The 22,393-nt window shown below is 41.8% G+C and overlaps 1 protein-coding gene across 1 annotated transcript in view; it reads right to left on the bottom strand.

The window, feature by feature from the left end:
* ARHGAP42 (Rho GTPase activating protein 42) overlaps positions 1-22,393 on the bottom strand; it is a 470,299-nt gene that overhangs the window by 275,358 nt on the left and 172,548 nt on the right. The window contains exon 3 of the mRNA XM_089687254.1: positions 14,539-14,600. Coding sequence (XP_089543380.1) covers positions 14,539-14,600 — 62 coding nt within the window. The remainder of the gene's footprint in view (positions 1-14,538; positions 14,601-22,393) is intronic.

Genomic DNA, 22,393 nt, shown 5'->3' with positions numbered 1-22,393 from the left:
CTGTCCTCCAAACAGTGATAAACAGAAACACACAAATGTCAGTTTAATGTCTATAAATACTTCTGAGAGGAACTCTTTCAATTCCTCTTCAATTTTTCCTCTTAACAGCCTTGACAATACCTTACTACATCCCAAAAAAGGAAGTCCAAAGGTTTCAGGTCAAGTAAACTTTGCAGCCAGTCCATGCTACCCTGTTACCCAATGCGACACTTTGACAAGGTGTTGTCAAGGTAATTCCATACCAACAAATCAAAATGAGTAAGGGCCCCCTTATAATGTATACGTCATGGAAAATGTGACTTTGAAGGTGGTAGTTGATGCACATGACTGAAAATATTTCTCTTATTTTATAATTCCTGTTGCAAAATTAGGTAAAAGAAGAGAATCTTCAGGTCAGCCCATAAGTGCTCAGTTTGTACCACCATTGCTTTGCACAAAAAACGATTCACAGGCAAGGATATTGCTGCTACTAAGATTGCACCTAAATCAACCATTTACCGAATCATCAAGAACTTCAAGGAGAGAGGTTCGATTGTTGTGAAGAAGGCTTCAGGGCGCCCAAGAAAGTCCCAGGACCGTCTCCTAAAATGGACTAAGCTGCGGGATCATGGCACCACCAGTGCAGAGCTTGCTCAGGAATAGCAGCAAAGAAACCACTTCTCTGCAAGAAAAACATCAGGACAGACTAATATTCTGCAAAAGGTACAGGGATTGGACTGGAGAAGACTGGGGTACAGTCAATTTCAAATCCCCTTTCCGATTGTTTGGGACATCCTGAAAAAACCTTGTCCAGAGAAGAAAAGATGAACACTATCAGTCCTGTGTCATGCCAACAGTAAAGCATCCTGAGACCATTTATGTGTGGGGTTGCTTATCAGACAAGGGAGTAGGCTCACTCACAATTTTGCCTAAGAATATAGCCATGAATAAAGAATGGTACAACAACATCCTCCGAGAGTAACTTCTCCCAACCATCCAAGAACAGTTTGGTGATGAACAATGTCTTTTCCAGCATGATGGAGCACCTTGCCATAAGGTAAAAGTGATACCTAAGTGGCTTGGGGAACAAAACATCAATATTTTGGGTCAATAGCCAGGAAATTCCTCAGACCTTAATCCCATTAAGAACTTGTGGTCAATCCTCAAGAGGAACACAAAAAAACCCCACAAATTCTCACAAACTCCAAACATTGATTATGCAAGAATGTGCTGCCATCAGTCAGGATGTGGCCCAGAAGTTGATTGACAGCAAGAGCAAACCAGGGTGAATTGCAGAGGTCTTGAAAAAGAAGGGTGAACACTGCAAATGTTGACTCTGCATAAATTTAATGTAATTGTCAATACAAGTGTTTAACATGTAGGAAATGCTTGTAATTATACTTCAGTATACCATTTTTGTCATACCATCTGACAAAAAGATCTAAAAACACTGAAGAAGCAGACTTTGTGAAAATGAATATTTGTGTCATTCTGAACATTTTTGGCCAGGGCTGTACAACCATTTTTAAGATTTTTATGACTCAAGTCTCAGATTGCTTATTACACCACTGTCATTTCTATCAATTAACCTCTGATTGTATACGGTATATAAGACATGGTAGCACCACCAATAAGTCCTTTTGACATACATGTACCTTTTAGTACTGTCACTTCTTCAGCACTTATTCCAGCAATTAGAAGCTGAAGCTTGTTCTCTGGGTGGCTATAACCAGCTAGCTTATCTGTCAATTTGACAATCGTATAATTTACAGCTACCCTATATTTCCTGAAGAGATCTGTCTATGAATAGCCTTACCAGCAATGTGAAAATCTGTACAGAAAACTAAACCAGAGTAGCTAAATGTTTCTATTAAAACACTACTAAGCTAAGTCACTTTTGAATATTTGCTTATATAATTTATGTATATATCCTAACAACTTGTTTAGTGTGTTATTCACATCAGTCCCTGTCATACAAAGGGGCTCAATTTAGCACTGCAATAAAGATCTTTATCAATCTTATCTAAGACTATTAGTTGGTTCATTCAAAAACTGATATTTCTACTTATTGGAGAGTTAAATCACCCTTTAGCGATATTTCAGGGACACACCTGGCAAGAGCTCTCTAAAACAGTTTATTACTCTGCTTCTCAAGCTTTGAGATCTTACCCAGGATCTCCAGTGCAGAGGTCATACTACCAGGGCAGCCATCCCACCGAGTCCTCCGGTGCATCTACATTTATTGTAACACTCTTACAACCTAATATATGAAAATTAAGAGTGTATTCCAAGTCATCAGTGCTTTCAAGATTTTAGAGTAAGGAATTATATTTTGTCAAACAAATATGAAGCCTGCCACCACGACAAGGTAGACTGTTTTGAGCAGCAGGGCCCTATTCTAACACTATCTGCACTACCTTTTCAATGCTCCTCCCCCCAATCTATCCTCCCCTAGCAGATCTAAGAAAACAGAAAAACTTCAAAGCAAAAACACAAATTGTCCATAAATTTAACCTCCCCCTATATATTGAACAAAGAGACAGCCCAATCCAGCAAAGAGACATCCCCATATATTCAGCAAAGAGACATCTCCATATATTCAACAGAGACATCCAATCCAGCAAAGAAACATCCCCATGGTGCAGAGAGACAGCCCCATATAGCAAAAAGACAGCCTAACCCAGCAAAGGCATTCCCATATTGCAAAGAGACAGCCCAATCCAGCAAAAAGACATCCCCATATAGCAAAGAGACATCCCCATATAGCAAAAAATACAACCCAATCCAGCAAAGAGATATTTCTGTAAAGCAAAGAGACAGTCACAATCCAGCAAAGAGACATCCCCCACATAGCAAAGATAGCCCAATCCAGCAAAAAGACATCCCCATATACCAAATAGACATCCCTATACAGCAAAAAGACAGTTTAATCCAGCAAAGAAACATCCCCATATATTCAGCAAAGAGACATCCCAATCCAGAAACGAGACATTCCTATATTGCAAAGAGACAGCCCAATCCAGCAAAGATACTTCTCCATATATTCAGCAAAGAGACATCCCAATCCAGCAAATATCCTCATATAGCAAAGAGACAGCCCAATCCAGCAAAAAGACATCCCCATATACCAAAGAGATGGCCCAATCCAGGAAAGAGACATCACCAAATATACTAAGAGACTGGGAACTAACTGATCTGGGGACAGACTGACCTGGGGGATGATTGCACTGGGGGTCCCCCAGTACATTACCCCTCTCCCCCCACCAGATCAGTTAGCCCCCAGTACAAAAACCCCTAGGTCAGTCTGCACAATATCCACCTAAGGCAAGTATGTGTCAGTCTGCAGGACATCTTCTTCTATTACAGACCTCAGTGGCAGGGATTGCAGTTTCTTTCCTCCTGGGCTCTTGCTGACATCATCGCCCCCAGTGAGGCCAAACCCGCCCACAGACAGCTGCCTACTACACAATGCCCACAGCTCTGGCAACAGACCTATGTGTGACAGAGTCGCACAAGATGCTGTGACAGGAGCCAGGCAGAGAAGTGACAACCGCAGCTGCAACGCACAGTTTGCCATTGTAATAGCAATATCCATGGGTGCAGTGTGTGAGCGCATTCCCTTCCCCCCTCAGGGCCCGGTGGATGATACGTCACTGCTAGGGCCCCTTGGGACGCCTGGGCCCCCTACATGGGTATGGGCTGTTCCTCCATGATGGCAGCCCTGCATACCACTGTTGTCCCTGAGAATTGACTGTCAGCCATCTAGTAAAAAAGTAGAGACTGTTCACCTATGCTGCCCATACACAGAATTTCCTTCAAAAATGATCTTTTTAGAACATTCATACTATTTTCTAACGGCTAATGGGGACAAACTGATAAGCATTTTTGCCCGTAATGACGAGAAAAATCATGGGTGAAGCAAACTTTTTCTCGTTTCCTATCTGATCGAACAAAATTCTAACTGTTATTGTGTTCCTCCATCCAGAAAAATCATATTTATTGTATCCTGCAAGTGCCAAGAAAAGCTTAATCCAGAATTAAAACTATTGTTCTCAGGAACATGGCATAGGAATGTATGAAAAACCAATTAAAAAAACCCAAATTAATTGCGTTATGTGTCACCCAAAAACAAATATTTAAAAAAAATTATTTTGCAAAAAGTTATTAAGCAAATAGCCGCACTCAATATATATTACATATAAATATATAAACAATTATTAAAAAACACAGTGTTGCGCCACATACCAATAAAGTGCATAGAAATAATCAACTGTAAACATAAGAGTCCAAACATTCAAAGAGTGTTGAATCCACAATCCGTTTCCAGAGAATTCAAAATGAGTGAAAATAAACCCAAAAGAATCCCAATGATAGGCAAAATCTTCACCAGCTGTGTATAAACGAAATTACATCCTGTTTACCAGATAATCAGACCTCAGGGAATGGATGTCTGGCTACACTTAGAGGGACAGATCCCAAATGGATGGCTGGATGAATCAACCCAACAATGATACCTCAACTGTATGAGAACCGCTCCATATAATATTTAATCAAGTAGGAAGGAAAAGGACTTTCATAGTGTAGTATTAAAAGCACTGCAATTTATTAAAATAAGTAAAGAGGCTACTCACAAATATACATGAAGTACCGGCAACTCAATATCTCAAATCCCAACCTACACTACGTAGGGCGTGATGACGTCAGTGCTGTATCTCTGTCCGAAGCTTCCACAAGGACATCGTCACAGGGGCATTGGAGTATATTTTAATATTATCTGGTAAGCAGGATGTAATTTCATTTATACACAGCTGATGAAGATTTTGCCTATCATTGGGATTCTTTTGGGTTTATTTTCACTTACTTTGAATTCTCTGGAAATGGATTGTGGATTCAACACTCTTTGAATGTTTGGACTCATAGTTCGTAGTTGATTATTTCTATGCACTTTATTAGTATGAGGCACAACACAGTGTTTGTTAATTGTATAAAAAAAAACAATACATGCAACGGTGTCTGTGTGTATGCAACAATGAATTTTTAAGTAGAATCAATCAATTTGTTAAGTACTAATATTATGCCTCATTCACAAGGGAATGTGAATGGGAGTGTACACCCATGTGAAGGGCTGTGTTTGCCTGATCGGGAAGCACAAGTGTCCTGTTCATCCACATGCAGGCAGTCCCATTCATGTCAATTGGGACACAGTGACTGCTCAGACACAGTTACCAGGGCCATCATTAATACTGATTGAATCCTAGGCAAACATTTTCTTGGGCCCCCATGCAATTTCGCTCTCCACCTGCTCTGAGACATACAATAAATAGCAGCTAAACTCAAAATCAGTTTACAGCAGCAGATCAGGCAGCAATTGTAACTGGTTGCTAGAGGTTACAGCATATCATTACCACTCACTAACTGGTTGCTAGAGGTTACAGCACACAGTATGGCTCACTAATTGCTAGAGGTTACAGCACATGATTTCTGCTTGATGATTGGTTGCTAGAGGTTACTGCACATCATTACTGCTAACTGATTGGTTGCTAGAGGTTTCTGCACATCCTTACCGCTCACTGATTGATTGCTAGAGGTTACAGCACTTAATTATGTCTCACTGATTGGTTGCTAAAGGTTACAGCACATCATCTCCTCACTGCCTGCACACCATGGACTGAGAAGGTTAGGGAACCCACCAAGACATACAACTCCTAGGACTCCTGGGATCTGGCAGTGCTGGGGGAAGGGTGTGATCAGTGGCAGTGCTGGGGGAGGGTTGATGAGATCAGTGGCAGTGGTGGGGGGATGGGATCAATGGCAGTGGTGGGGAGGATGGGATTAGTGGTAGTGCTGGAGGGATGGAATGAGCGACAGTGCTGATGGGGGGAAAGGGATCAGTGGCAGTGCTTGGGGTAGATGGGATCAGTGGCAGCGCTGGATGGGGATGAGAAGTGACATTTCTATATGGATCCCCACTGTTAAGGGGGATTAAAGCTGATGACCAATGTAAGGGGGATTTACACTGACCTCCAGTGTATGGGCAATTCTGCACTTATCACCAATGAAAAGGGACATTTTCACTGGCCACCAATGTAATGGGGAATTTGCACTGAACTCCAGTGTAATAAAGAATTTACACTGACATCCAATGTAATGGGGGATTTTACACCAACAACCAATACATTTCTACACTGGCCACCAATGTAAGGGGGAATTTACACTGACCACCAGCAGAGGTGAAAGTGGTGCAAACCTTGGGGGGGGGCGACATAATATACATATGAATGCCACATTGCCATCGCTATTTGCATATGAATGCTGCTATAGCTTACATGTGAATGCTGACATGGTCTGCACAGGTGAGTCATCTGTACATGGCAATAAGATAGAGCTGGGCAGCATAAGTAACACACTGAGATATGGGAGACAGCCTGGGACAAAGACTTCCAGGGACAAGGGAATGTAAACCAATACAGTTGGAAAGCAAGGGGCAGCTGCTTTGGGCCTCACAACAAGGACTGGGCCCAGGGCAGCTACCCCTTTTTCCCTTCCATAACCACCTCCCACCCGCCATATAGTAATATGACGGACGCAAGTTGTTTCCCTCGTTCTGGGAGGACCTCATATGACGTCCTCCCATTCTAACCGCACGGTGATCGGCGGTGCGCTGCATCCCTCGGATACAGCGGATCACCGATCCATGGAAAGAGCCGAAGATGTCGGCTCGGTCATGTGATCAGCTGTGTCCAATCACAGCTGATCACATGTAAACATGGAAATGCCGGTTATCGGCATTTCTCTCCCCACGAGCTGTCACGCTGACAGCTCGAGAGGAGAGGAGAGCCGGTAATCGGCATTTCTCGCAGGGAACATGTACACAGATCATCAGAGCACTGATGATCAGTGTGCCCTGATGATCTGTGTAGCCCCAGCAGCGCCACCTGTCAGTGTCCATCAGTGCCAGCTGTCAGTGCCCATCAATGCCACATCAATGAGCTGTGTGTCCCCCAACTCACTCTGTCTAGCATGAATGGCACTGCCTGCACATGGATGCCCAGGACACCTGTGCTTCCCGTGTGCACAAACAGGGTCCTTCAGACATGTGTGTGCTTAAATATTGAATGAAGCCTTAAACATAGGACCTGATTGGTTGCCATGCACAGCTGCTCCGAATTCTGGGCACCCCAGTTTTGACAAATTCCCCTAAATATATATAAATATACTTATAATTTGCAATGTACTTCAAAATGTAAAGAAACTTTACTCTGTGTTATTCTTTCATTGATTTCATAAGCATTAAAAGGACTCTATATATTTTTTTTTTTAAAGAACCTAGTTTAATACATTTCAAAATCTACTCAAGTAGCAGGTCTGGGGGCTTTCCAATAGAATTAGTTGACACAACAATTTTTCAGAATGTGAACAAAATCGAATCATGTACAGTGGGGCAAAAAAGTATTTAGTCAGCCACCAATTGTGCAAGTTTTCCCACTTAAAAAGATGAGAGAGGCCTGTAATTGGCATCATAGGTAGACCTCAACTATGAGAGACAAAATGAGAAAAAAAATCCAGACAATCACATTGGCTGATTTGGAAAGAATTTATTGTCAAATTATGGTGGAAAATAAGTATTTGGTCACCTACAAACAAGCAAGATTTCTGGCTCTCACAGACCTGTACCTTCTTCTTTAAGAGGCTCCTCTGTCCTGCACTCATTACCTGTATCAATGGCACCTGTTTGAACTTGTTATCAGTATAAAAGACACCTGTCCACAACCTCAAACAGTCACACTCCAAACTCCACTATGGTGAAGAGCAAAGAGCTGTCGAAGGACACCAGAAACAAAATTGTAGACCTGCACCAGGCTGGGAAGACTGAATCTGCAACAGGCAAGCAGCTTGGTGTGAACAAATCAACTGTGGGAGCAATAATTAGAAAATGGAAGACATACAAGACCACTGATAATCTCCCTCGATCTGGGGCTCCACGCAAGATCTCACCCCGTGGGGTCAAAATGATCACAAGAACGGTGAGCAAAAATCCCAGGACCACACGTTGGGACCTAGTGAATGACCTGCAGAGAACTGGGACCAACGTAACAAAGGCTGCCATCAGTAACACACTACGCCGCCAGGGACTCAGATCCTGCAGTGCCAGACGTGTCCCCCTGCTTAAGCCAGTACATGTCCGGGCCCGTCTGAAGTTTGCTAGAGAGCATTTGGATGATCCAGAAGAGGATTGGGAGAATGTCATATGGTCAGATGAAACCAAAATAGAACTGTTTGGTAGAAACACAACTCGTCGTGTTTGGAGGAAAGAGAATGCTGAGTTGCATCCAAAGAACACCATACCTACTGTGAAGCATGGGGGTGGCAACATCATGCTTTGGGGCTGTTTCTCCGCAAAGGGACCAGGACGACTGATCCATGTACAGGACAGAATGAATGGGGCCATGTATCGTGAGATTTTTAGTGCAAACCTCCTTCCATCAGCAAGGGCATTGAAGATGAAACGTGGCTGGGTCCTCCAACATGACAATGATCCCAAACATACCGCTCCGGGCAACGAAGGAGTGGCTTCGTAAGAAGCATTTCAAGGTCCTGGAGTGGCCTAGCCAGTCTCCAGATCTCAACCCCATAGAAAACCTTTGGAGGGAGTTGAAAGTCCGAGTTGCCCAGCGACAGCCCCAAAACATCACTGCTCTAGAGGAGATCTGCATGGAGGAATGGGCCAACATACCAGCAACAGTGTGTGCCAACCTTGTGAAGACTTACAGGAAACGTTTGACCTCTGTCATTGCCAACAAAGGATATATAACAAAGTATTGAGATGAACTTTTGATATTGACCAAATACTTATTTTCCAGCATAATTTGCAAATAAATTCTTTCCAAATCAGCCAATGTGATTGTCTGGATTTTTTTTCTCATTTTGTCTCTCATAGTTGAGGTCTACCTATGATGCCAATTACAGGCCTCTCTCATCTTTTTAAGTGGGAGAACTTGCACAATTGGTGGCTGACTAAATACTTTTTTGCCCCACTGTATGCAAGCTTTAGCAAAGGGAATGCCCACTAAGTTTAGCAAAAAAGCTGTACTCATTCAAGTTATTTTTTAATTTCTCTCGCACATGCTTGGATATTCAAAGTGAACACAATTCATCTTTCCACGAAGCTTGGTGAAATTGACTTTACAAAGTGTAGACCTCATTCAGTTCATCCAAAACTGCAAACAAATCTAAAACATACCTTTTAGGTGGACTGACCTTATAAATATTTATGAATGTTTGATGTAAAGAAGCTGTTTAGTCGCAGTATTACTGGCTGAGGTTGACTGACACCATGGGGTTTATTTACTAGAGCTGGAGAGTGCACAATCAGGCTCACTTCTGCATAGAAACCAATCAGCTTCCAGGTTTTATTGCCAAAGCTTAATTGAGCAAGCTGATGTTAGAAGCTGATTGGTTTCCATGCAGAAGTGAGCATGATTTTGCACTGTACAGCATTTGTAAATAAACCCCCATATGCTACATTTTTAGAGAATAACTAAAGGAAGTGACAGAATGGCAAGGGAAGTAGCCTGACCACAACTAACGTAACTTATAAGAACCCTGTAGGTGTGAAGATGTGGGATGTGCTAGTTTCACCACGACTTAGAGGGGTGCATATATGAGTGGTGAGGTAGCCATGGTTTTTAACCACTTACTTACCAGATGCTAAATTAAGACATTGTGGGATTGCATTTCCCTATACAGTGCAGTCTTAAAATGGTATCCAGATTCAGTGACTGTGATGGTTTCGAATAGTGTTAGTGCACGAAATGTGGATTGTGAGTGAAGTCCAGCACAAAAACCAAGAGCTTATGGTGCTCGTAAAGGCTTTTTTCTTTAATAACAAACATGTAGTACTTACCTGCTGTATGCAATGGTTTTGCACAAAGCAGCCTGAAACCCCTCTTCTGTGGTCCTCTGCTGGCACTCTTGGCTCCTCGTCTTATTTTTGTACCCCATAGCAAACCGCTTGCTATGGGGGCACACCTGCGGATTTGCTCCCAAGCTGGGCTGTGTGCGTCTATTGCGTCACACAGTGCGGCTCAGCACGGCCCCCACTCTCTGCTCCCAGGATTTGACTGACAGCAGCAGGAGCCAATGGCACCCGTAGCTGCCTGTGAGAGCAGAGAGGAGAGAGTCACTGCAGATGGGAATAACACTGGATCAAGATTTGGGTAAGTATAAGGAGGGTGAGGGGGTGATAGAAAAAATTGGACATTTTTTACCTTAATGAAGGGAATGCACTAAGGTAAAACATATCTAGCCTTTAAAATCACTTTAACTGATCAGAACTTGGGCACCCAACACTGCACCACACAGTGGTTACAAAGGAAACCTTGTAATGGCATCTCTGTAGTCACTGTGGTTTCCTATGAGCTCTGGCACCTGTTGCAGAGATGGGTTGCATACAGCAAGTTTGAGGGCACCCATAAAAAAAGAAAAAGTGAAAATCACATCACAGGAGAAAAAATTAAAAATACCCCCTTACCATTAACACCCTTATCCCAACTAATCCATTGGATGTCTCTGAAGTACATTGAACGCGCACACAAGCATGCACAGTGTCAATAAACATTTTTGCAAGAACAAACTCCCATGAACAGCATTAGACCCCAATTTCCATCTGTCTGTTCAAACCTAACTTATTCTTCTCATAGAGTTCTGCTAACTCACATCTCATTTGACATAAAAGCTGCCCATGTAATATTTTTTTTTTATCAGGAAGCTTTGTTAATCAGATTTTAGGGTAAATCACTGAAACATTTATCAATGTATTACAATTTATAAAATAACTTACTCTCTTTGTAATTCAACATTTTTTGAAATAAAATAGAAGTCTGCTATTATCTGTGTAAAATCAATACATCTCCAAAACTTGAAACATGGGAATTTAAATCAACGTAAATCCTAAGTGGATGACATTGTGGGGGAAATTTACTAAAACTGTGGGAAACAGAATCTGGTACAGCTTTCCATAGTAACCAATCAGCTTCTAGGTTTTATTGACAAAGCTTAATTGAATAAGCTGAAGTTAGAAGCTGATTGGTTAATATGCACAACTGCACCAGATTGTGTGTGCAGCAGTTTAGAAAATCTCCCCCTAAGTTTGCTAAAGCACTCTATTTAATAAACAACTGCCATTTTTTTACATGAAATACAGTTTTTACCTTTTTTTCCTGTAAACAGGCGACCTGTGGTTAGCGAGAAATTGATTTGGACACTATAAACAAACTTTATACCTCCCAGATTCATTTCTCCTGCTTCCAGATGTACTATACAAGTACACGCTTTAAGCTGCAGTAAACCAACCTAAACAGTCCCAAAAAGGAGAAATTTCTTGTTTGTGTAAACACAGCTAGGATGAATACATCTAGACATGGCTAAACGTCCAGGTTTTAATCCACTCATTGCAAAGCATTACAAGCTTCACGAAACTGGCTCTAAATGCATCTGAACGCATGTATTTTGATGCCCCTGTGTATGTTGCCTACGGAAAAACACAATGCAATGGCGTTGATTTCCTCCAGCCTCTTTCAGTCATTTCCTGTCCACATGCAGTCCTTTTAGGGCTTGTTCACACTTGACCACATTTCTAACTCTTACCAAACGCTCCTATAGTATATATTGTTATATAGTGTTAGTATGGGCGCTAGACAGGAGTTAATGAGCTTTAGTATGCGCGTTAGACTGCAACTTTACAAGCGTTAAAAATGCTCCCCAAACGCCATAGATGCAGTTTTGACGCGTTTTATAAGCGCTTTACAAGCGTTAAAACCTCATCACAAATGCCTATAATAAACTGTAATGTTATTAATGCACCGCCTGCCAGCACGTTTTCAATGCAACACCAAAGACTTGAATGGGAGGCATTGAAAGGCCTCAAACTCCTACCGACTCAAGATGAGGCTTCAATTTTGAAGTGACACAACGCATGTGAACAGCACTGTGTTCTGTCCATAGTATAATCTGCATAGGCCTTTGAGGAGCATCAAAAACACCCCTCACAGGCCTGCTTTCAATGCAAATGTGAACTAGTCCTTAGTGCTGCTTGTAATCTGCACCATGGACGCATGTGACAAGATGGCAATGCAAGAAGAAAACTGGGAGACAGCTGTCACCCCATAACAAGAGGAATGAACAAAGACCTTCAGGACAGGATCACTACAGTAGGTGTTTTTTTAATATAAGATAAATATATAAAGAGAAAGAGAACAACTGAAATTACAGTAACCCCCCCCCCCCACCGTAACAGTTTAATAAGGGGCTAGATTGCGGTCAGAATCTGGCTGCATCTGGATGTAATTAGCTACATATAAACAGGTAAATTGCCCTTAAAAGTCAATGTAACAGTTTCACTTTATAACAGGCAGAGTAAGCACCCCTACCTTTCCTGTACTCCCCCATTGTTCACCGCCAAATCCCCTAGAAATTCCTGGGTTTCTCCAAAAGTCAAAACTTACTTTGGACTATATGCATTCTCCTCATCTGCCCTCACATGACTTTTTGACTGGCATTGTGCTCCTCTATACTGTTTTTTACTGTATATGGGCTCTGTTGGAAGAACTGGTTGGGAAGAAGTGCTGGTAAGTGTTAAGTAGACAATATTTACTCTTCCGGTTATAAAGTGAGCCAATAACTTTGTTTACAAGTGCCAATTACAGGTTCACTTTAACCTCTTTTAAAGCATACGTACAAAGAGGGTGGGCTTTAATGCCCACACAACATGCATATGTGTTTATGGACGGCAGAGGCTTTTGTGCTGGGATCGTACTCACTGTGCACTCCCAGCACAGAGACCAAGTTGTCAAAGACAGCTCCCAGTCTGTATTAATGATTGGGAACCAGTGGGTTTAGCTCCAGATCATGTGACCACTGTGACTGTGTGACAGCCAATCAGAGTGGCCACATGACTAGGCAGACCTTCCTGTTCCCCAGGCATATGAGCCCAGTTAAAGGGACACTGAGGCAGGTGGGAAGGGGTTAAAATTTACCCATGGCATTGAAAAATCAAAACCAACCCCTTGTATAATAGACACCTCCAGGAGGCAGTGGTCATCATTATTTCAGAGCACCCTAAAATGGCTAGGGTTGAGGGTAGGCTCAGGTTAAACCACGAGAAAACCCAGTCACTAAAATCCCTCCTTGTGATTTGTAATTTCAGAATTTCAAAAAGAATTTATAACTAATAAAAACTTATCAATATTGTTAATTCTGCAATTTCGGTTAAAACAATATCTGGTCATCCTGTCTTAGAGATCTTAAAATGATTGTAAAGGAATTTTTTTTTTTAATAACACATATCTCTATACTTACCTGCTCCGTGCAATAGGAATGCACAGAGCCACCCTAAACCTGCTCTTCTCGGATCCCTCACCAACGCTCCTGGCTCCTCCTCCTTGTCCAGTGCCCCCATGGGAAGCCGTTTCCCATGGGGGCACTTGTGCTTGCTTGCTCCTGAGCCCCGCTGTTGCAACCATTGACACAGACAGTTGGACTCAGCCCGGCCCCCCACTCCCTCCTCACTGGCTTTGATTGACAGCAGCAGGAGCCAATCGCCCAGCAAAGCCAGGGAGACCAGGAATTTAGGGGAGAAAAGAACTGCAGACGCGCTGGATCAAATGAGGGCTCAGGTAATTAAAATGGGGATGAGGGACCAAAACCAATGCCTACACATTTTTTACCTTAATACAAGGAATACATTAAGGTAAAAAATGCTTAGACTTTAGGACCACTTTATGGGCTCTTCCCGTTGTAGGGTGACAACACTCTGTTCCAGCCTCCCAACTACAATCTTGCACCTGTCATCTTTTCACATGGGCTTTCAATGAAGACTAAAGAGGCCATTTCAGCAAACATTACTCAACCATGGTCCACTGTTGTCACCTTATGGAAATCCATCCTGAGAAATGCCATGCAGTCAGTGTTAATGTACATGTAGACAAGAAAAGGCTGAAAACAGCTGCAAGAGATCCGAGCACTGAATGCCTTTTCAAACTTATCCATTGTTATGCAGTAAAACCTATGCATTTCACTGCATAAGGATACACTCCATGTAGAAATTCCATTCTTTCCTTTGGAGCTGGTACACATCCATGTGCTGCAGCTTAACATGATAGGGAAACTTGCACATCTACACATAGCCATGTGTGCTACCATGCATGCATGGAACAGTATGAATTTAGCTTTAGATTCAACAAATGATGAAAAAAAGGTAAAACAAATGCAGTTGTTTAAAATACACAGCCCTTTAGCAAACTAAATGTCACTGAGTTATCATCAACTGGGTAACATTTTAAGGGAGGGGAGTCGTAAGGTTTCAAGGTCACCTTTACGAACTAATATCAAGTTTATGATCATCAAATATAAAGTAAACAAATGTTAAAAAAAATAGCGTTTGAATACAGTTGGCCTTTAAGGACCAAAAAATACCACAGTTAATCAATGACTGGTTGCCATGTGTCGCAGTACATTTACACAGTATCAGTGCAATCTCTGGTTATGATGCAATGCTCTTACCAATCTTCTCCTTTCTTCCTCCACCGTAATGAGTAGGCGTGCAAACTCTTTCAGAGACTGAGCTGGAAAAAAGGAAAGTTAGTTAAGTGCATCTATTCATTAGTTGATAAAAAAGGGACTTGTAATGAAAGTGAAATCTGAAAAACATGACTGGGAAAGTGCTGGATTATTAGCAATGAAAACATTTCATACATTAGTTCGATTTCAGAAGCAGGATAGCATAGAGAACAACCTTACTTCCCTTTTCAGATTATGAACTAGGAGACACCACTGAATTTCTGTGCTGTATACATTCCACTCATGGGCTAATATAGAAAAATGCTGCACTATGTTCCTGTCTTCCAACCCTCTAAGACAGCCATTGTCAACCAGGGTTCAACTAGGGTTCCTCACGAGGTGGCTAGGGGTTCCTTGAGCTGTGACCTCTGATCTGATGGTGCCTGCATAGCTTCAGGTCCAATGCCACTCAGCAGAGCCAGCAGCATGGCTGCAAGGGTGCCATTCTGGCCATCTTGTAAGGGGTGCATTTTTTCCACTTTCTACCACCAATGTAAGGGTCATTTTCTCAATGAATCCACAATGGACTGATCTTACTAGGGGTTCCCTGAGACCTAAAAATTATCAAGGGTTCCCCTAGGGTAAAAAGGTTAAAAAGGCTGCACTAAGGGCTTGTGGTAATGGGTAAATACAGGGTGCTTCAGGAGCATTCATCCTGCATTGGAGATCAGTTCGAGAGGCTTCTGAGTTCATTGACAGGTTTATTTGGCCTGCAGATGACCAACTTCTGACCTGCAGTTGACCAACTTCTGATTCAAGATACTATTGCATTCCAATTGGCTTGTATTCGGAGAGATGCAGTTCTGAAGCGAATACAAACCCTGCAACACAGGCACTAAAGCTAATAATGGATATTAGAGCAACTATTCTCAAGCAGGGTACTGTGGAACCCTAGGTTGCGGGGGGTTGCTGAGGGCTGAGCTGTAGATGACTGACCTTCCATCTGATGGTCCAAACATGGTTCTAGATTCAACATCCCTTTTCAAAGCCAGCAGTATGACACCTATGATCTCTTTAGTGATCTGTAAGGGTGGCATTCTGACTACCTCTGTAAAGTGGGTAATCTTCCCACGGACCACCAATGTAAGGAGCACTGACCCCTGATAAATTAATTTTAGCAGAGGTTACTTGAGATCTGAAAATTATTTCAAGGGTTCTTCTGAGGGTAAAAAGGTTGACTAAAGCTGGCCTTAAACCTGTAGATATTCGTTCAAACTTCTGGACAAGAAAGGATCAAAATTGTACATCAAAGCATTTGAGGGAGCTTTCATCGACTCGACTAATTTTGCACAACTTTTCATTCAAGTACTTTGATATTTGATTGACGTTCTGGGTTAACTTTAACACGTGCATGCGCATAACACTAGTGAGGAATTTTCTCATCCGGGAACCAATTTAGTGAATAGAAATGTGTTCATTACCACTAGATTACAAAAAAAAAATTCCATCCTTGTAATCGACGAATTGGCCACTTCAACTCTTAGATGATCAAACGAATGTTCCAAAAACAAGAATTTGATTACAAATCTACAGGTGAAAGCATGTTAGAGGATGATCAGTCCAAATCACAATGTTCAAATGGCCAGTTTCTCCCCTAAACAGGAGTGCTGCTGATCATGGCGAGAAACAAGGGAGGGAAGTCACATGAAGTTATTCCTAGTACCAACAAAAAGAGTAGCAACTGGGCAAGATGTCCAAACCATTTCAAACCTGCCTGGTCTTATCCCCTTCGCCCCTCCAAAATGCTTGTTAGGAGCTGTCATGTGCTGCTCACTAGACATGGGATCATCACCTGATCCAACCAAAAAATGTTGGACCAGTTATCGTCAAATGTTCATAGATACAAGCATAAAAGTTGCAGATCTGATTATCCAGTCTTTCAGTCCAGTGTCAGAGTTTTGCTAGATTTTACAAAGTTACAGCAACCTTTCCCAAGCTTTTTACCCTGAAGGAACTCTTGAGATATTTTTCAGGCCTAAGGAGACCTGTGATAAAAATCAATATAGCAACTGGTGATAGAGATCTGTGCTCCACTTTCCTAGCCCCTAACCCTTCCCTATTGCTGTATGTACTTTATACCTAAAAGGTATATTTGTATAGCACCGTCAATTTAGGCAGCGCTTGACATATGTTGTACATTTACATCAGTCCCTAATCCTCAAGAAGCATACAATCTAAGGTCCTTAACTCATATTCAAACATACTAGGACCAATTTAGACAGGAGCCAGTTAACCTACCAGCATGTCTTTGGAGTGTGGAAAGAAACCACAGTACTCAGAGGAAACCCACGCCGGCACAGGGAAAACATGCAAACTCCACGCAGGTAGTGTTGTGGTTGGGATTCAAAGCAGCGACCCTAGTGCTGCTAGGCAGAAGTGCTAACCACTTAGCCACTATGCTGCACTGACATAATATAATAATCCAAAATATACTGTACATTGCTCACACCCCTATTTTTGTGCAATAATTAATAAGGTATCCATGTATATGATATAACGTGCTAAAGAATAAATAGGTGCTAAACTATTTAATTATACAATATACCGACCCATTATACAAATGCAGCTCATCCAAACAATGCAACCACATGAATATTAAAAGTTAATCAATAACGTTCTTTCCATATGAATAAAGTACAAATACATAAGCAGGTACAGTACATATCTCATCCTCTCTGTCAAGTCCACAAACAATTCATTTGTGCAATATAAAAAGTGACATGTCCTCCACAAAGTGCAGCAAAATTGCGTCTGAAGGGATCTTCAGTCGCTCCTTTATATGGGACACAAATAGGGGTGTGAGCAATGAATTGTGTTATAAAAAAAATTTATATCCACAGATTGAGGCACATTAGTGTGATTACTAATTTGTAGTATGTTTTAAATAAGAATAAACAGGAAAACCTAACATATTTGCCGCCCCGAATAGACCATTTTTTACACGCTCCTGCTTAAACAACATTTTTTACTAATAATGCTGAAATTAAATGAATACTAATAACAAAAATACATGCAGACATAAATTGTAGTGTTCCCTGATATTACTGGTCATTGCAGAAGTGCCACCTCCCCTGCATTTTTTGGGGGGGGGGCCGAATCCTGGTTGAGAAATGCTGTGTCATAGGTTTCCTTTCATAGCTGAGCTGTCCTTAGCAGGTTCCATTACCACCATCAGCTATTGGCAACATCATTTCTTTTCATTACAGCTGTGTTTTAAAATAGGAAACATAATAATTTATGAGGTGGACACTAATGGAATTTAGGCTAGGTTCAAATCTTTGTGCTTCAGGAATGCAAAACTGTGCACTTTCCTGATACGCAGATAAGCGCCAAAACATTTAGCAGATGCACAGCAACGCCATTAATTGTTAATGTCACCCCTGCACATCTGCAAACACGCATGCTTTCGCATGTGTCAAACCGCATAGTGCCATAGCACCATTTGGTTTGGTGTGGCGCATTTTTGGAAAAGAGTCAGGGACTTCTTTTCTGAGTTTCTTGCACATAGGGCAGCCCACTGAAAAGAATATACTGTCCCACATGAAACACGATGGAACACACCCATGCATGGTGGCACCTGTACGTGTAAACCAGAACTCCAGGCAAAACACAAAATCTAGTAATAAGTGGTAACGTTAGAAGTTTGCCTGTGTCTGTATTGTGGTTTTGGTGCATTGCTTGGCAGAAAAGCTAGCAGTCTACATCTATTTTAGCCACAGTCTACACGTTTCTGTGCATTTCTTGTACAGCTGCCCTACATCACGTGCCATTACAGACTGTATAATCTTAGCAATAGTTAGACTAACCAAGATCTAACAATGTCGATTAGTAGGGATGCATGAATTTGTAATGCACCCTACATTCACAAATCTTGTTTGTAATCTGCTACCTTTTTGCTTTTGTTCTACTATTTTATATATTAAAAATAATTTTTAAAAAATGTAAAAAACATTACTCTTCTGGGATGTTAACACTGCCAACCTCCTCACATTCTGCTCTCTTGTCACAAAGAGGGTAAACCAATGGGGATTAGCTATTAAAAAGATTGACAGTAACATAATTGTGCCATTATGTCATAACGTCATTTTCTCAGTAAGGGAGTATACTTTATCCTTATCAGGTAAAAGATGAAATTACAGTGCTGTCAATCTAGTGGAATCAGGAGGGGTGTGGGAGTGAGACGGTAAGAGGTGCAAACAAATCAACTGAAATAGCAAATCAGACGCCATTTCAGTTATCTGAGTATCTGCTGTACAAGACACCAGGGTTTGGTCCTAGACGGCAGGTATATTTTCCCACTATTTAGGCTGTGGTCCCTTTAATGAGGCGGTTTGAAGTCAATCTTGAGTACTCAGGGGTGAGGGGTTCTGGGGTAGTCTAGTTGTTAAAGAGTGCATGATTTTCAGACTCTCTGGATTGCTAATGGTTTATTAGAGACCAGGAATTTCAGAAGTTTGAGGAGTTTTGGGTGGGAAGAGCCTCCAAACCCTAATTATAGAGATGTGGTTCTTGAAGGGGTGCATCAGAGTCCAGAAAAGGAAGAGGAAATAGTTGGCACCTGGCTGTGAGAGAGGGAGAGAGAGAGTGAGAAAGGTGAACTAAGCTTGGGATTGAGCCAGGGTTGTTGAACAGTGGAAACCTCCTCTTTAGGACCCCTGAAGCAGATAGGAGCCCCCCAAACCCAGTGTATGATGGCGTAGTGGTGGGGAGCCATTACCGTGTTTGTCACTGAGCCAGAGTTATGGGCTATTTTGGGCTCTGTTTGTTTGCTTAAGTAAGCCATTTTGTTTTTTTTTAAATTTCTGCAAGTTTAATAAAGACAACACTTTTACAAGCAGCTGGTGGTGATCCTGAGCTCTCATAAAAGGTGAACCTTAGCTAGGGCAAAAATAAAACTCTAGTAATTTCTAGTAGTGATGAAATTGAGACTGAAGTGAACCCAGCCAATTTGCCGTTCGTGGACCCGTTGAACCACTGTGGGAAATCACTTGCCTGAATTCCCAGCTTCTGTACTGTAAACAGACAGCTGGAGATCCCAGGTCAACATCTTTGACTAAATTTGGTCATTAACCACCTGCCTACAGGGCACTTATACCCCCTTCCTGCCCAGGCCAATTTCCAGCTTTCAGCGCTGCTGCACTCAGAATGACAATTGCGCGGTCATTCAACACTGTACCCATATGAAATTTTTATGTGGCCTGGTGTGGTACAGTAGGTCTGCTGCAGTGGAAGACAGGACTTGTAGTTCATTCATTCACAGATTGCTGTGAATGAATGATGTAGCTGTGTGTGCAGAGCACTGCACACTGTTTTTTAAAAGTGACAGAAGGTGCAGGGAGAGTATCCCTAAATATGGGTGTAAAGTGCAACATGCTCCAAAAAGTGACCACAGTGTTGCAGATATAATCAATTGTGACACTAGCCATATGATGGCAGTTCGGCTGAAAGCAAACACAACTGTTCAATGGGGTGTTCTATTTCCTGATGTCCATGATGGGGAACTTCTACTTGTTTTGCTTGCCCTATGACCAGTTTATAGTCACATATGCCTGGGTAGTTTGAATATGACTGGTGGTTGTAAGGAACTCCTAGGTACACTTTAATACACCAGACTATTAGTATCCAAGAGACAGCAAGGAGCCTGCAGTTGCAGTCTCTCCCACATTACAAAATAAAGAGGATTCCCAAGTTTCCCACAAAATGAAATGGGGCATACTAGTTCATTTACAGTCAGGTCCATAAATATTGGGACATCAACGCAATTCTAACATTTTTGGCTCTATACACCACCACAATGAATTTGAAATGAAACAATCAAGATGTGCTTTAACTGCAGACTGTCAGCTTTAATTTGAGGGTATTTACATCCAAATCAGGTGAACGGTGTAGGAATTACAACAGTTTGCATATGTGCCTCCCACTTGTTAAGGGACCAAAAGTAATGGGACAGAATAATAATCATAAATCAAACTTTCACTTTTTAATACTTGGTTGCAAATCCTTTGCAGTCAATTACAGCCTGAAGTCTGGAACGCATAGACATCACCAGACACTGGGTTTCATCCCTGGTGATGCTCTGCCAGGCCTCTACTGTAACTGTCTTCAGTTCCTGCTTGTTCTTGGGGCATTTTCCCTTCAGTTTTGTCTTCAGCAAGTGAAATGCATGCTCAATCGGATTCAGGTCAGGTGATTGACTTGGCCATTGCATAACATTCCACTTCTTTCCCTTAAAAAACTCTTTTGGTTGCTTTTGCAGTATGCTTTGGGTCATTGTCCATCTGCACTGTGAAGCGGCGTCCAATGAGTTCTGAAGCATTTGGCTGAATATGAGCAGATAATATTGCCCGAAACACTTCAGAATTCATCCTGCTGCATTTGTCAGCAGTCACATCATCAATAAATACAAGAGAACCAGTTCCATTGGCAGCCATACATGCCCACGCCATGACACTACCACCACCATGCTTCACTGATGAGGTGGTATGCTTAGGATCATGAGCAGTTCCTTTCCTTCTCCATGCTCTTCTCTTCCCATCACTCTGGTACAAGTTGATCTTGGTCTCATCTGTCCATAGGATGTTGTTCCAGAACTGGGAAGGCTTTTTTAGATGTCGTTTGGCAAACTCTAATCTGGCCTTCCTGTTTTTGAGGCTCACCAATGATTTACATCTTGTGGTGAACCCTCTGTATTCACTCTGGTGAAGTCTTCTCTTGATTGTTGACTTTGACACACATACACCTACCTCCTGGAGAGTGTTCTTGATCTGGCCAACTGTTGTGAAGGGTGTTTTCTTCACCAGGGAAAGAATTATTCGGTCATCCACCACCGTTGTTTTCCGTGGTCTTCCGGGTCTTTTGGTTTTGCTGAGCTCACCGGTGCGTTCCTTCTTTTTAAGAACGTTCCAAACAGTTGTTTTGGCCACTCCTAATGTTTTTGCTATCTCTATGATGGGTTTGTTTTGTTTTTTCAGCCTAATGATGGCTTGCTTCACTGATAGTGACAGCTCTTTGGATCTCGCCTTGAGAGTTGACAGCAACAGATTCCTAATGCAAATAGCACACTTGAAATTAACTCTGGATCTTTTATCTGCTCATTGTAATTGGGATAATGAGGGAATAACACACACCTGGTCATGGAACAGCTGAGAAGCCAATTGGCCCATTGCTTTTGGTCCCTTCACAAGTGGGAGGCACATTTGCAAACTGTTGTAATTCCTACACCGTTCACCTGATTTGGATTTAAATACCCTCAAATTAAAGCTGACAGTCTGCAGTTAAAGCACATCTCGTTTGTTTAATTTCAAATCCATTGTGGTGGTGTATAGAGCCAAAAATGTTAGAATTGTGTCGATGTCCCAATATTTATGGACCTGACTGTACCTCTGCCTGAAGCCCAAAACAAGTAGCTTGTGTTACATTTCACGTTCAATTAAAAAAATGTATTTATTAATACAGATCTGAACATCAGGAGGGCAACCACGCAGCAAACAGACAACTGGCTCCTAAAAATGTCTGTGACTTCAAAAGAGGAAACAGTTGGAAGCTATGGTGTTATATGTTGTGTGTTATCAGGATTGTCAGGCCCAGCGTGGACATACAATGTTACTATTTCGATATACATGTGGTTATCTGAAGCTAGCAATTTAAAATTGAATACTGCTTGTCAGAGCAATAAAAAACTCTTTTCAGCAAATTTACAATTTGGCTTCTATTTAAAGAAAAAAAAATTACCATGTAACTTAAATGTCAAAAAAACCTCAGTAGGAAACTCATATGAGAAAATCACCAGACAAATATA

The sequence above is a fragment of the Staurois parvus genome, unplaced genomic scaffold (genome assembly GCF_062004578.1).
Source record: "Staurois parvus isolate SC_StPar_1 unplaced genomic scaffold, SC_StPar_1.0 ptg000422l, whole genome shotgun sequence".
NCBI lineage: Eukaryota > Metazoa > Chordata > Amphibia > Anura > Ranidae > Staurois > Staurois parvus.
The sequence above is the reverse complement of the archived record's forward strand: the minus strand, read 5'-3'. Positions and strand labels throughout refer to the sequence as shown.